At 44.0% G+C, this 16,580-nt stretch overlaps 1 protein-coding gene across 1 annotated transcript in view; it reads left to right on the forward strand.

Moving 5' to 3' along the window:
* Positions 1-16,580, forward strand: part of SPOCK1 (SPARC (osteonectin), cwcv and kazal like domains proteoglycan 1) — a 407,575-nt gene that overhangs the window by 189,497 nt on the left and 201,498 nt on the right. Inside the window, exon 5 of the mRNA XM_004696627.2 lies at positions 15,443-15,569. Within this exon, the coding sequence (XP_004696684.2) occupies positions 15,443-15,569 (127 nt within the window). The remainder of the gene's footprint in view (positions 1-15,442; positions 15,570-16,580) is intronic.

Genomic DNA, 16,580 nt, shown 5'->3' on the forward strand with positions numbered 1-16,580 from the left:
AAATCAAGTATGTTGCTTTGAGGACTAAGGTGTACCTGATCCAAGTCATAGTATTTTCACTCCCCTCTTATGCATGTGAAAGTTGAACATTGAATTAGGAAGACTATATAAAAATCGATGATTTGAACTATGGGGTCAGCAATGAATATTGAAGTATCGTGGACTGTTAAGAGAACAAACAAACCTATCTTGGAAGACATACAGCTGGAGTGATCCTTAGAGGCAAGAATGACTAGACTCCATCTCACACATCTGGGATGTGTTTTCAGGAAAGATTAGTGCCTGAAAAAGGACGTCCTGTTTGCCCAAGTGAAGGGAGAGAGCAAGAAAGGAAAACCTGTGAGAAGATGCATTGACCCTGCAACGATAAGCTCAAACATAAGAACAAGTCTCAGGATGGTGTTTGTGTGGTTGTACATAGAGTTGCTGTGAGTCAGAACCAACTGGACTGCACCGAACAACACCAACAACACACCGCCTCCGGAGGAAGGAATGCCCTTTGTCTTTGGTCAGCTTCTTTCTATTGAGCCAGAGGCTTTTTCTCAGTCACCCCTAACATTGCCTCCGGCCATTAGTTCACTGGGCGCATGGGTTGTCACTGTCACAAAACTCTCTTGAGAATCATGTCAAGAGGTTGACTAGGTATGTGGGCAATGACAGCTAACGGATAAAAAACTGAAGTCCATAGACAAAGAGCTGGGGATACAGGATGCATATGGCCAGAGGCAGTACTGTGGCTATCAGTTAGGGGTGGTGAGAGAGTCCAGGTTTGTTGTGCCAACCTGGCCGATAAACACATGTGGGTTTAATTGAAGGGCAGAAGGGCAGAGAGATAAATGAGCCTCGCCTTTCTAGTTCTTGGGTCTCTTGCTTTGTGATGGTCGGAGCAGGGTGCAGCTGCCTTAGCCAGTTCCCTGCTTCAGCTGACAAGGCTCGTTTCCTGCAAGACATCCCTGAGGAAAAACTGCATGGATCTACCCCAATGTAGCCCTGGGTGCTGGAGCAGCCGTGTGGAGACCCCTGCCAGCGCTGAGATGCTTACACGTTCACTGATTTGGTTTTCCTCCTGCAGTCGACATCATTGTGTGTGTTTTGTGACATTGAGGAGGACTTTGTAGATTGGTGTCGGACATATGGGCTAATGTTGGACTTAGGGGCTTGGACAGCACTGGGTTGGGATGCTTTCTTAATGTACACTTACCCTTTATATAAAACTCTCTCTTATATACATATGAGTTTCTGTGGATTTGTTTCCCTGGTTTACCCAGACTACCACAGGTGGCCTGGAGCTGGCTTTTGAGAAAGGGTGGGAGGTTCCTAGAAGACAATACACATTGGAGAAAATAGAGGGACTTGGCTCTTGGTCATCATCCAGAAAGTTCCTTCCCAGGGAGGACCATGGGGGCAAGAAGGAGCTTTTCCAGGGCTCTGTCTTTTCTCTTTGAACGCTGAGAACAAAGCTTTCGGAGCAGGGGAAAGTCATGAAGCTGATCTGGTTGTGTGTGCCCTCTGCAATGCCTTTGGTGGATGATAGTGTGCTCTGTTTGTGGATAACAATGTTCATATTATCCCCTCTGGTGCCATGCTTCTATAAGCTTCCCATCTATTGCTGCCCTATCCTAAAATCACCCAGATCCCAGATGCAAGCCAGCAAAATGGCTTGTCCTTCCTAAGGCAGATCAAATGCAGCCCTCCAAGAATGGGGTGCTTTGCTCTGGTGACTGGAAAAGTATCTTTTTTCATAGGCATCCCACAATCATGAAGTGTCCCCAGGCCACTCATGCAAATACTTCCCAAGATGACAGCTTGAGAACGAGTGGTGACATTGCACTCTTGTGGGCACACCTGAACTTACAAACCATTCGCCAGGAGCTTTGTGAGCCAAACCTTCGGCTCCTCCTGACACCTCCTGGGAAGAGGCAGGATTATGAATGCTCAGGGCCGGGATCCCACATTAAATTCTCTGCCTTGGGCTTGCTTTATTGCTATTTGATTTTTTTTCCAATTAGTGTGTCCATGGCTAAAGATTTCCTCTAAGGTCTCAGGGCGAGAGAAAGAACTCTTTATTGGACCAGTGCACAGAGAACAGCAGCAAAACATGAAATCAAAGATGAGTGCCGAAGGTCAGGGGGTAAAGCAACCATTTCTGTTGTGCCCCCTTGTTAGGAAGACATGGATTTTTAAAAGAGAGTCCACCACTATGTCCTATCCTAAGGAAATAAAGAATGCTCGGATGTTCATTTATATTTCCCTGATAGCATGCTATTACACTTAAGGCTTGGCACTTTTCCTTAATGAAGCAGAACTCCAGGTGGGGCCTGTACGAGTATGTGTGAAACAAAGAGTTTTGCATGTAGACCCCAATGGCTGTGTTTGCTTAATAAGCTGACTTTGAGTGAAAATGCCACTACCTGTTCCACACAGAGCCCCTCGGTGCCCCTGGCCAGGCACTGTCACTCCGGTAATGAGAGGTGACGGCAGAGGCCGGCTCCCACCAGTAACCGCAGTTTACATAATCATGACACCCTGCTAATCGTCAAGCTCTGATCAGGAAACACCGTGGGCACGGTGCCTTTAGGACTGGAAGTAGGGGTGACTAAGATCCTAGGGCACATGCATACATTTGTGGGAAAATTCCGTTACCTCTTACTTTTGTTTCCCAACCTTTGAAGCCCTCTCATATGCACTTGGTTTCAAATCTAAGGAAACCTTGCTCAGGTGATTTCCAGAACCTTGTGGGAAAACACCAGAGGTCTGCTTTTGTGATGTGGCAAGTTACTTCCTCACTTTACGTTTTGTCCAAATTGTCCACACAAATTGTTTCTGGAATGTTGAAATGAACTCGGACACCGGACGAGGAAAATCCTAGGCCTTAGTGAACTGAAATAGACTGGTACTGGCCGTTTTGAATTGCACAGTTAGACAGACAGCTGCTAGGCCAGAGAGGACAAATGGAAGAGAATGGCATAGCATTTCTTGTCAAAAAGGACATTTCAAGATCCATTCTGAAGTAAAACACTCGGTGGTAGGGTAATAAGCATACTCCTACCCAACTGTCGTTCACATTTTCTCACCAGCCATGACGGGTGATCATGGTAGGGGCTTTTCTGGGGTCGTGCCCAGAGGTTGGCTGTTAATAGCAAACTCAACAGGGAGAAACCAGCAGCTTCTCTGAGGGGAAAGCTAGGCTTCCTACTCCCGTACTGAGCTGTAGTCCGGGAAGCCACAGTGTCGTTTTGATGGCAGTGACTTTTTGAGATTAATGAGGAAAAATGGAAGTTTTACCAACTTCTGCAATCTGAAATTTATCAAAAAATGCAATCAAGGCACATTGAATGTAAATGTTGGAAAGAATAAAGGATCATAAGTAGGAAAAATAAAGCTCTGGTAATAGACATGCTACTGGAGATTACATGGTAGTATTTTGCAAAATAAATTATTCATTTGAAATACCATTTTCAACAGCATAAAGGCTGACACGCGTGCACACACACATATGAACCTTATCAAATGGAACACACAAGAATTCAATTGACAACATGTGTGGAAAGAGGTGATGGAGACGTTCTATACCTGTTAATATAAGGCCAAGGGCAAATTGCGGAACAGCCTTTCAATTGCTTATATGCAGGTTCAAGTTAAAGCTGAGGAAAATCGAATCAAGTCCACAAAAGCCAAAATACAGCCTTGAGTATATTGCACCTGAATTTAGAGAACATCTCAAGATTAGATTTGTCTGCGTTGTACATTGATGACAAACAATCAGACTTGTGGGTATGGCATCAAGGATGTTATGAAGAAAACAAAAGGGCATTAAAAAGACAGGAAAGAAATAAAACATCAAAATGTATGTTAGAAGAGAGTTTCAAACTTGCTCTTGAGCATAGAGTAGCTAAATGAATGGGAGAAATGATGAAGTAAAAGAATTGAAAGTAAGATTTCAAAGGGTAGCTCAAAAAAAAAAGTCAAGTATTATAATGAACTGCAGAGATCTTGAGTTAGAAAGTCAAAAGGAAAGACATACTCTAACATTTCCTAAGTTAGTTATACTAAAGAAAAAAGTTCAAGCTTTCTATTGGCAACAGATTGAGTGATGCAGGAAGCATCGTGAGAAGATGGGAAGGATATGCATTCATGACACCAAAAATAATTGGTTGACAGTCAACCATTCCAGAAGAGAGCATATAATCAAGAACTGACAACAGTGAAGGAAGAGGTCCAGCATGCACTCAAGGCACAGGCAAAAAATCAGACTCCAGGAATTGACAGAATCCCAATTAAGATGTTTCAGAAAATGAGTGCAGCACTACAAGAACTCATTTGTACATGCCCAGAAATTTGGAAAGCAGCTCCTGGCCAAATGAATGGAAGAGGTTCATACCTACTGTCATTCCAAAGAAGAGTGACCCAACAGAATGTGGAGATGATCAAATAATATCATTAAAATCACATGCAAGTAATTTTTTTTGCTGAAGATCATTCAGAAATGATTGCATGCTTGATAAATTTCAACAGGCAACTGCCAGAAAGTCAAGGCAGATTCAGAAGAGGATATGAAACAAGGAATATAATTGCTGATGGCAGATGGATATTACCTGAAAGCAGAGATCACAGATGACCAAAAAAGTGTTTACCTGTGTTTGATTGATTATACAAAGGTATTCAACTATGTGGATCATAACAAATTGTGGATGACATTGTGAAAAATGGGAATTCCAGAACATTTAGTTGGCCTCATGTGAAACCTGTACATATACCATGGTATACATATACTAGGCAGTCTATTGAACCGAACAAGGCGATCGTGCGTAGTTTAAATCAGCAAAGGGGTATGCCAAGGTTGTCTCCTTTAGCCATACTTATTCAATCTGTATATTGGGCAAATAACTCACTAAGCTGCACTCTATAAAGAATAGGACATCAGGACTGGAGGGAGGAAGACTTATTAACCTGCAGTATGTATATGACACAACCTTGTTTATTTATATTTTATTTTTTAATCATTTTACAGGGGGCTCGTACAACTCTTATCACAATCCATACACCCATCCATTGTGTCAAGCACATTTGTACATTTGTTGCCATCATCATTATCAAAACATATGCTTTCTACTTGAGCCCTTGGTATCAGCTCATTGGTTTCTTCTCTCTCCCTCCCTCACACCCTCAATAACCTTTGATAATTTATCAATTATTATCATTTTGTCATGTCTTACACTGTCTGACGTCTCCCTTCACCTACTTTTCTGTGGTCCGTCCCCCAGGGAGCGGGTTATATGTAGATCCTTGTCATCAAAAACCTTGTTGATTACAAGCAAGGAAGCACTTAGTGTTGAAGATCAAAGCTATTGCATTACTCATCAAAATAAAGATTATAGAAATCATGATTGAACCCATAAACAACATCAGGATTAACAGAAAGATTGACATTGTTTCCTTTCACTTCACTTTCAATATTTCATTTCACTTTGTTCCACAATCCCTGCCCAGGAGAGCAGCAGTCAAGTAATCAAATGATATAGCATTGATCAAATTGGCTTCAAAATACTTCTAAAGTGGTTTTAAAAAAGCAAAGGTGTCACTTTGAGGATGAAGATGCTCCTGACCCAAGCTATTGTGTTTTCAGTAGCCTCAAAGGCTTGGGAAAGCCAGACAATGGATAAGAAAGATGGGATGAACTGGATTTGGGGAAGAATGAAATACACCATGGGCTGCAAATCTATCTTGGAAGAAGTACAGCCAGAATGCCCCTTCACTCAAGTATTTGGGGCACGTTATCAGAAGGGACCAATACCTGGATAAGGACCTTCTACTTGGTAGAGCACTGCATAAAAGAGGAAGCCCCTGAATGAGATGAACTGGCAGGGTGGCGACAACATATCAGTGGTGGCAAGCGTGGCGAAGGTCTGGCTGGCAGTGCTGCATTCTCTCGTAGGTAGGAAGGGTCGATGTGAGTTGGACACAGTTCGGAGGCTTCTAACAAGGACAACTTTTAAATGTAGAGTAGCTTCTTGCCACAGAGAGATTTTTAAGGAAATGTTGGCAGTCTCTGAAAGCCTTTAGTGCTTCAAGACCTGAATGAGAATAAAAAAGTTAAAGTATGCCCTTCCTCTAATAAATTTAGTCATTAAGAGGTATTCAATATAATAATTATATATAATAATAATAATTACATGTAAAATGTGTTGTAGGAAATGCCCTTAATATAATTCCAGCATTATGTTTGAATTCTTTGTCAGATTCTCCTACATAGTAGGTATTTAGGAGGGTGAAAGAGTAAAACCTCTCTCCATTTTTAGTCATGTTTGCAGTATCTTTACCTTTACTTTTGAAAGCTTTGCTTAAACCAAACCAATGTGGAGTTTATTCTGATCCCTGCAAACCCCGTGTGTGTTACAGTGTAGCACTTCTCCAAAGGGCTGTCAAGCCTGTTACCCTTCAGAACTAGAGCTCCCGGTCTTTCTTCTGTGGCTCCCCTGGGTGTGTTTGAACCTCCAGTGCGTAGTGTAGTAGTGTAGTCATAGAGTGGAAACCGTTTTGCCAGCCAGGTCCCTCTGTTTTAAAAGACCCTCAGAATAGACTAATGTGAAAATTTAGTTCAGATGGGATTGATCTCACTTCCTGGTCTCCCCTGAAACCTTTGAGGACTGGTCAGGAAGCTTTGATCTAGATGAATATCCTCTTCCCCGCCCCCTCCTTTCTGCATAGGGCGAACTTGCTTCAACTCACTGGCCTGGACAAACTGCTCATCTTTCAACTGTGCTGTAGGACAGAACTGGCAGTTAGGCAGAGACTAGAAGTATAGATTTTTTTTTTTGGAATTCTGAAAATGGATTTCTTTTAAGATTATTTTTTAAAAACAGACCAGCCATACATGGTTGTAAGAGAATCAAATGAGGGGAAGACATATAAGCAAAATAGTAGCATTTCCCTCTCTTCTCTCTCAGTCCTGTATTCCTGAGGGTATTTTATGTGGTTACTGTGTGTCCTTTTAAATAATTTTCAATTTACTTATATATGTACATACTGTGTTTTTCAGAAATTCTCCTCTGGGCTCCCATCTCTGAAGAGTGGGTGTTTCCCCTCCACTTTGGGCATTATATAGTTCAAATGAAGGAAGGGTCATGGTGTCCCTAATTGGAATGAATGATAGTCCAGAGGTCCATTCCAGAAGATGTCTATGATTTTCAAGTTATATCTATGCCAGCCACACATCTTTTCGGTGACCCCGACTCTGCCCTAACACTTGGAAAACATCTCCTTTCCGTAGGGATTAACAGGTGCTTCAGAATCACTTGGAGATTTTGTTTGGAGGCATGCCTATGGGCTAACCACTATGTTTACTTGAGGGCCTGTTTGTCCATCCCGATATGGCTGATATGACTCTTGTCTTCCTCACCCAGGCTGAGCACAGGGACCACGCTGCATAACTAGATTGGCTTCCCAGTGGTTGGCTCTCAACTTGAATGAGGAGATGCCTCCATCCTGATTCCTGGGCCTTGCCTAGCGAGGGTGGACCCTTTCTGTCCCTCGACCACATCCTCCTCCTGGGGCTGTTGGAAGGAATAAATGAGACAGTTGATGTAATAACTCAAAACACATTAGCTATTATTAGTAGTCATCATAGTATCAACAGCAGTTTAAGAAGTACTCAATAAATGTGTAGCTGCTGTTATCTCTATTACACATTTGTTCCTTTACATTTTAACAGCACATCTTCTGTACCATCTGGAGTGGCCAGAGCACATAAGACCCCGATTTCTACAGAAGCTACCCCCCTGAGACCGACTGCTCTTTCTGCAGTTCTCTGCTAGCGTGTGTTGGTTCATTGGGCCCTCTTAGGACAGGAGCTGGTGTCTGGGACCATCTTCATTTGGACTAAGAATGAGACTCGTGAGCCCATGTATACCGGGATGGAGAATATCTCATGTGGGAGCCTGTCTCTTTCATCAAAGCAGCTTTTGTAAATGACACAGGCCATTATGCTCCTCCTGTGTAATTTTATGACTTACTATAATGACTCAAATAACCCTAACAACAGAGGAATTATAGCGTCATTTTACATGACAGATTATTTCAATGGTTAACATGTTTTTCATTTCAATTAACATTCATTATTTTGTCTCTGGTTCAAAATAGCCACCATGTCAACTCTGAGTATCTTCCATCCCTACTTTAGAAGCAATTAGTTTTGATTTTGCAAACAAATTCAGGTCTGGTTTTGAATGTGCAGTTTAATATTAGCATGAAAATAAACACTTGTAATCCTGGCTGCCTACAAACAACCCATATATTGCTAAAAAAAAAAAAAAGATCATTCTTGAGTGTTTTTTTGTTTTAAATTATTCTTCTGATCTGACAAGTTTATCTGAAAAACCCAGTGAGAGAGCAGAAGCCAAAAACCAAACTCTGCCGTGGAGTTGATTCGGACTCATAGCGATCCCATGGGACAAGCTCCAACTGCCTCTTTATGGGGCCACAAGTCTCTTTTTTCTCAGGTTGTACTTTTCCCATATGGTTGGCACCTCAACATACAACCCACGACACTGCCAGGGTTCCTGGAGAAAGCCCAGCAGAAGGTCCTATGACTGGGTCTGCTTGTATTAGCCTCGGCTTTTCCATCTGATAAATGGGGCTAATCGTGGCATCTACCCTCAGAGTGGCTTTGTGTCTAAGGAATTGAGGGTTTTGCATTTAGGGCATTTAGCGTGGCCTATAAGCAAATCACACAGAGTGCTGCTGCTCTTCCTTATGATCTGGATTTGCTTTATTGCTCCATCAGTTAGTCACATGCCAAGTGAAGCAGCTCCGCCGACAGCTGTGCAAACATGGTAGGACGTGCAGCATGTTGTGTATGGGACCTCTGAAAACTGGAATAAAAAAGGTAACAATTCTATGGCTTATTTTTTAGCACTAATGCCCATGCCATCATTAAATTATTTCAGACATAGGTTGAGTTTCACCCAATGGAATTGATGTCATGAAATTTATATGTACACGTGTAGTTTATCACTTTAAAATACATTCTGGAAGCCTCTCTCCTGTTACCTCCTAGCCACAGACACTGGCTATGAGTTCGCTCTCCCCATGCTCCAGGGAAGTGCTGGGTCACTCTCTGTCCTAATGGTGAGAAGCCCCGGGGCATAGACTTGCCTTAGGTGATCTTAGTGGAGAGCAGGTAGGGTCCTTTCAGAAAGACTGGAATTTCACTAGCCAGAGAAAAGCGGAGGTAGGATGGAGAAATGCCAGTAGGAATGGTGTGTTAGGTCAGAGAGAAATCCACATAGTGGTGCAGAGACACCAAGCTCCTCAGGGACTTCTGGGGAATAACTGAGAGTGGCTTGAGAGGGAGGGAGGGTGGGAGGGAGCGGATCTGAATGAGCTGAGTGAGTGAGTATGTGAATGTGTGCATATTAGGGACCGGTGTAGAGGAGGCAGTGAACTTGTGAAGGTGGACTATGACAGTTTAATCCTTGAACCAGGTTTACACTAGACGTGAGAGGAATGGACGAGGATCCTTGTCAAGTAGTGGGTTACACAGTGGGCTGCTCACTGCAAGGTCAGCCGTTTGAACCCACCAGCCACTCTGTAGAAAATGATGAGACTTTCTGCTCCCAGGGAGATTTACAGCCTTAGAAACCCAAAGGGTCAGTTTTACCTTGTCACATAGGATCTCTGTGAATCAGAATCGATTGGCAGTGCTTTTGACTTCAGTGTTCTGGTCAGGAGTGGGGAGAAGAGGGAGCTTTAAATAGGGAAGTTATGTGATCAGGATGGTCTTTAAGAATCATAACTCTTCTTCGAAAGTAGAAACGCTGGGAATGTTGGTAGGCTTTTACAACCCAATTGAGAACAAGCAGTTGAACAAGAGGAGGAATGCCAGTGATCTGCTGATTTCCTGCCTGTTCTGCGTGGCAGGGATCTTGCAGGTTGGTGCAGGCCAGTGGATTATGTAATGTGTCTCTTCTCGCCAAAGTCTCGAATTCCCAACAAACAACCTTTGCCTGCCTGGGTCAGGTAAGAAGGCGGGAGAAGACACTAACGTGGGAGTAATTATGAACACGATTACCTAGGATGCCATCTGCTATGTATAGGAAATGAGCTCTCTGAGAAGCAGGAGAGGGATCTCATTATCAGCAAGAGCCAGGAGTGGAGCCCATCTTCTGGACAAAATGTCCCTGCGCAGTGAACCTCCTGGATCCAGAGGAGCAGCAGCAGAACCAGGAGGCAGAGCATGGAACAGAGTGATGGCCTTCCCAGCCCGCGGAGAAGTAAAGCTGAATGCTTTTGTACAGGAGGCTGACTTGTAGTGGGGTGCCTCTGGGCCCTTAATTCAAGAAGCTGTTTCCTGACCCATGAAGCTTTGGGTTGAGGCTCACAGCAAAGTAGTATACCCCTTTGGGAACTTATTAGCAGACACGAAAGACCTTTATAACATGTCCTGAAAAAGAGCCCAACCCTGAGCATTTCTCACTAGCATTACAACCTATTAACTTCCTTAAAAAACTCTTTAATCACAACTTTCGTCTGGGGATTCTGTACATATAAGATAAGATAGAGACCAGCTCTTATCTTAAAAATCTACCGGGTTCTAGAAAGGGGCGTGACCTGCAATGAGAAAACTTACAGATAAGAAAAAGGAGTTCCGCAACGGGGGACACTGCAGTGTAGACACTCCAGGGCTCAGTCCTTTATTCAAGGCAGGTTTAAATATATTCCCTGCACATAGCCTGCGACACATGACAGGTTTACACAAAGGGACAGCTTATAATTATTTGAGGGTGCAGACAGGAGGGGAGGACAAGGTTGGGCACATGAAGTAACTGATAAGTTTGCAGACCGATGCCTTCTGCAGCTGTAGTCAGGGAATGCGGCAGCCAAGTGTCCATTGATCCCAGGTGGAGACAGGACAGCCAGGGCTTCATCAGCTCCCATGGCTGAGCCATCAGCGTGTTCCCACAGACCACGAACCACGGAACGTGGTGGCCCTGTTTGCCTAAGGAGCAAACAGCTTTCCCCCCACATAGGGAGCCATTGCAATTGGATAACATAACCTAGTGATCCAGTGGAGAAGTAAAATAGAGACCATGAATTAAGACACCAGAGTTGGGATTTTCTGTGGGATACTAGCTGGTCGGGAGTGTGGGTGCCCCTCAGCAGCAGTCAAGCTGGGATGGAGTAGGAGCTCAGCAGCTGATGGAAGGATCTGCCCTCAACCCCAGGTGGTAAATGCCTGTGGCATTAGGCATAGCCATCCTATCAAGATACCTTGGTCGGTTTTCACTCTTCATTGACTTCCTGTTTGAAATATCGCAAGTTAGTGACCTTAGTTCCTTGTCTCAACTGGGTTGGCTGTTTCTTTAAGACTTACTCTGAATCTTGGGAAATATACAGAGAGTAGCTATGGTGGTTATGCTTCTCTGGGCTCACACATACTTGGATTTGCTAGATTTTCTATTCCCCTAATAAAACCTGGTCTCTGGAGGAACCACCAATTTCCATGTGATCTCCATGAAGGCCCTAAGAGGTAAGGAACACCTGGATTTGCCCCATTCATTAATATCAAGAAAAACAAAAACATCTTAGCCTTTTCACTGAGGTCCCCACAAAGCATAGCCCATGACCACCAGACATTGGGTCTGCTGGGCCTACCAAGGGAGACCCAGAGACATTGTTTAAAAGAGTTTAATTTATAAAACTAAGTGCTGATAATGAATGTAAACCACCACTCTCAAGTCAATTCTGACTCACAGGGCCCCCTAGGATTTCCAAGGCCATGGAAGCAGGCTGCCACACCTTTCAGAGGGACTGCTGATGTAACAGCTGTCCTTTTGGCAACTAAGAACGTCAACCACTGTGTCACCAGGCTGCCTTCTCATGAAACCACAGGTGCCAAGTAGTGAACTAGAATCGCTCCAGTGCAGCGGATCTCACGACAATGTCTACCAAGTAACTCCTGTACAATTCTGCAGGACCCTTTCCATCCCTGTCCCCAACACCTTATTTGTAAGACTGAGTTGTTGGACGAGCTGAGTTTTAGGCTATTTTCTGGCTCTGGCATTTTGTGGCTTCGTAATGGTCTGCTGTGTCGCTCTTGCAAGTGGTCAGCACATGGAGGGCTGGGCACCATCGGACAGGGGCCCTCTGCACATTCTTGAGGCACCAGTGGCACCTGCCAGCTGCACCTCTTCGATTCTCCTTCGTGAACTTAATTCCATGGTGAAGTTCAGGTCCAGAGACAGAGATGACTTGCCATTATCTGGTGATTGATGGCTCATTCCATCTCTCCCTCCAAGCCATTGACGCAGGGTTCATTCCTCCCCTCCGTGACTTTGGCTAAGCTCCCCGTGGGTGTCTTTCCTCGCAGGCATCATTGCATGTGGTTATATCCATTCTAGCAAAGCTGCCCACTCTTTGGAATTTATAGCCCCTTTTGGGGAACTCATAACAAGAATTGCCTCCGCTGTGGGCATGCATGCTGGGGACTGACCCAGGAGAGGGGCTGCCAGACGCGGGGACTTCTGCTTGCATTTGCTGATTCATTATCGGTGTCAGACAATCTGCTGTGTGAATGATGATAAATGCACAGTGTTCAGCTGAAGGAATCATGTACTCTAAGATTAACCCTGTGCTGACGGCCTGCTCATCCGCTTCATGGAGCCCCACTGCTCCCCGTCCCTTTGTTGATGGTCCAGAATAAACCTGGAAAGTTTAAAATAGGTTTAGCAAAGGATAAGAGGATAATGCCCATGTCATTTTTAAGCGCAAATTATATATTTTTTCCCCCCAGAAGTAAAGGCAAGGGCTAGGTGGTTTGCTATTTTGGAATCAGGGAGCCCTTGAAGAGAGAACACTTCTGATCGACAGGAAGGTACCCCAAAAGAGACTGAGAGAGATTAGAGAGGAACGCTCCAGCCCTGCACTCTGGCTGCAGCTGTGGGAAGGTCATCATGGACAGACCCATCGCCATCTGCATGAATTTGGACAAGGCTCTTTCCCTCTTTGGGCCCCTCACCAGCAAAATGAGTGGGTTGGATGAAATGTTATCAAAAGAACCATCTAGGCCTTTCTTCTCTGCTTCTTTGGTAAGAGAAGTTTCATTACTATGGCCCATGCAGCCTGGGATTCCTCATGGCCCCAAGGCTTGTGTTGTGGGTACATGGTAATCTTTTTTGATGTCACCTTTAGAAGACTAGGCAGTTAGAAAACACACCTTTCTCCTCTCAGTACCTCCTACAAATGGCTAGGGCAGGGGTGAGGTAGAAAAATAATAAACTTACTTTATTCATCTCCCTCTCTTATTCACTCTTCTTCATTTGGAAGAGGGTCCAAAACCAAACCCAACCCATAGCCATCTAGTCAATTCCGACTCCTAGACAGAGTGAAATGCCCCTTGTGGGTTTCTGAGGCTGTAACTCTTTATAGGAGTAGAGACTCATCTTTCTCCAGAGGAGCATCTGGTGGTTTTGAACTGGTGACCTTGTGTTTAGCAGCCCCACAGATAACCCACTAAGGCACCGAGGAGGTTACCACAAATGGAAAACCATTATTCCCAGGTTGGAGATTCATTCTACACACAGTGCAAAACATATTCCTACTTGTGGCCAAATGATGTGCTTCTGGGGAGTTAAATGTTCTTTCAAATGTAGTGATGTAGGATTAAGGCATATATATCTATGGCGATGATAATTTTGCCCTCTATATTCCTATCTACTGGGACATATAAGACTTATAATGATGGTTATCAGTTTTACTGATAATCCGAAGCTTCATCATGAGGACTGGAGTCCTGTGACCCAGTGGGTCAAGAAAGTACAAGGCCACTACCCAGAAGGTTGGTGGTTCCAACCCACCAGCTGCTCCTCAGGAGAAGGATGAGGGAGTCACCTTCTATAAAGATTTACAGCCTCCTAAACACAGTTCTACTCTGTCCTATAAAATCGCAGAGAGTCAGAATTGACTGCACAGCAAAGGTGTGGTTTGATTTATACTGAGGACTCTACTTACATTGGCTCATTTAATTCTCATACCATCTGTTGGAAATAGATGCTATTTTCTTTCATTTTATAAAAGATGAAACAGAATTACAGGGTTTGATATCCTGCCTGGGTTGCAACAGAAAAGAAGTGGTGGAGCTGAGATTTGAATGTGTGTTTCTGATTTCCGAACCAAACATTACCATCAGTTTGGAACATCTCAGGGGCACAATAATCACCTGATTGATGGGCTTGCCCAGAGATACCTGTCCTCCACCTGGAACTCAGTCCTATGGCCCCGACAGTCACTGCATGTACTTGTTGGGAAAGCAGCTTTGACTAAGAGAGAAAAGGGGGGCAGTAACTGCAGGCCTTTATTTCAGTGGTTTATGATACTCTGATGGGGTTCCTTCTGTGGACACAAGCCATCCTAATAGCGCCATTTGTCATTATGACAAAGGTTAGAATGGGGGGAGACTCAAGCAGCAATGAAAGAGTAGAATTCTGATTATTTTAGAGTTGAGAGTGACATCACCTCTGAGCCTCTGTCGATTGGCAAATTGGAAGCTGGACTGAAATTGCTTTACAATGTAACCAGAGACAGTTTTTTCCAGAGCAGTGATAAAATCGTCCGGTTGTGTTTGGAGATACTTTCCTATCTGAATTGCTTTCTGAGTCATATGTGTGTCGTCCATAGAGACGGCTGCCTATCAGAACTTCCTGAGCCCCAGAAGAGTCCTAAACTCTGAGCTGCTGTTCTCTGGGTCTGGTATACACTGCTTTGTATACACTACCACTGTACCAGGTAGTGACATTGATTTACCATCATCCAAGCTTTAAAAATGTAATATGATGTCTTTCTATGTCAATAAGTAATGGTTTATAGTAATGTTGATAGCTACATTATTTTCTTTGATCTCTCTGGTGGATCAAACCTAGGGCTCTGAAATAAAATCCTCACCTCCTTGAATGAGTTCGAACAGAAGGTGCCGTTAGGAATCGCCGCCTATTTGACCAACCCTCTGTGTTATTTATTTGGAGTCCCTGAGTGGTGCAAGGGGGAAAGATGAACCTTTCCATTCCCAGAAGCAGTTATGCTTTTGGAAATTCACAGGGAAGTTCTACACCGTTCTTTAGGACCACTAGGAGTTGGCATCAACTCGACGGCAGTGAGTGTATGAGTGAGTGAGTGGTACAAACAATTGCTATGCTTAGCTGTGAAACAAAAGGTGGGAGCGTCCTGTCTACCCAGTAGCCTGGTCACCTACTCCCAAAAGTTCACCATTGGCATATGGAGGCTAGTTCTACCCTGACACACATGGGGTCACCACGAGTTGGGCTTGATTTAATGACAACCGGTTCTAATTTATGTCTTTGACCTTTTTTATTCCAGAGGCCTGGAGGAAAGATTTGTGGGAATGGGTGTTTCAATTAATTTATACCCCCCCTTTTTTTACCACCCTTAGGCAAAAGAAGGGAAATGTGGCCCACAAACACTGGGTTGGAACTTCAAATTTGGTTAAGTGCAAGCCCTGCCCCATGGCCCAGTCAACCATGGTCTGCGGTTCTGATGGTCACACCTATACGTCCAAGGTCAGTCTACTTTGTTGTCTTTTCTTGTTAAAAATGCTGTGTCTACTTTTTCTGAAAACTGGGTCCCCAAGTCCTGCCCAAGAGAAACTACCATGTGAGCAGGCTCAGCGAAAACGTCTGATCTCAGAAACATGCAAAACACAAATGTTATGTCCTGTGCAAGGGGATTGCTCAGGATTTAGGGGAGGCGGGCAAATCTGAGCGTGGTGAAGAGCTTCTTGGAGAAAGCGACATAACAAGATGCTCACAATGCACAGGCACTCTTGAGTCTCCATGTGTTTTTGGATGAGAACACTGAATTCACAAATATGGGACGAGCTTCATTCAACTTCAGCTGGGAACACACATTCTACATGACCCTACGTGTGAATGACCACAGGAGCACGGTGAATATTGAAATGGGGATTTCAGATACAGTTCAGTGAGTCAGTGAAATTTCTAAAATAATGAATATCAACTCATTGGGCACAAAGAAGGCAGCCAGTCCCAGGGTCCTTTTGTATGAGCAGCAGATGGAAAGGTGTATGATACGAGCAGACATTTCATCTGGATTTACTATCTATTTAGAGTGTACCCTGTACTGCAGCGGGCCCTGACACTGCAGGGATAAGTGTGCTGTTCTTTCTGAGGGAGTGTCAAGCATGGCGATAGATCATTTTAATTCAAACCAATGGAGATAAAAATGGCTTCATAGAAAAAGAAACCAAGAGTAAAATGAATATATGCTTATTGGAGGAATGAGGAGAGTCTTCCCAGGGGTGAGGGCATTTAATCTTAGGGAAGATACAGGCAAGCTGGGAGGCTGGGATTAGGTGGAAGGAGTAGGAAGTAGGTGGTATATGGGGTTGACCATTTGTGCTTGGAATGGGCTCATTTCATGGGCAAATGGATTAAAGAAAGGGAAACCACAGAATCATGAAAGCTTGTCTCTTCATACTTTGACTCAACAAATGTAAAGAAAGTGCCTTCCTAGCGCCCAACGATCAGCAAAGGGGGGGTTGGTGTTGCCTT

Source organism: Echinops telfairi, unplaced genomic scaffold (genome assembly GCF_000313985.2).
Source record: "Echinops telfairi isolate 266 unplaced genomic scaffold, ASM31398v2 ScPeMD7_7469;HRSCAF=8507_1, whole genome shotgun sequence".
Taxonomy (NCBI): domain Eukaryota; kingdom Metazoa; phylum Chordata; class Mammalia; order Afrosoricida; family Tenrecidae; genus Echinops; species Echinops telfairi.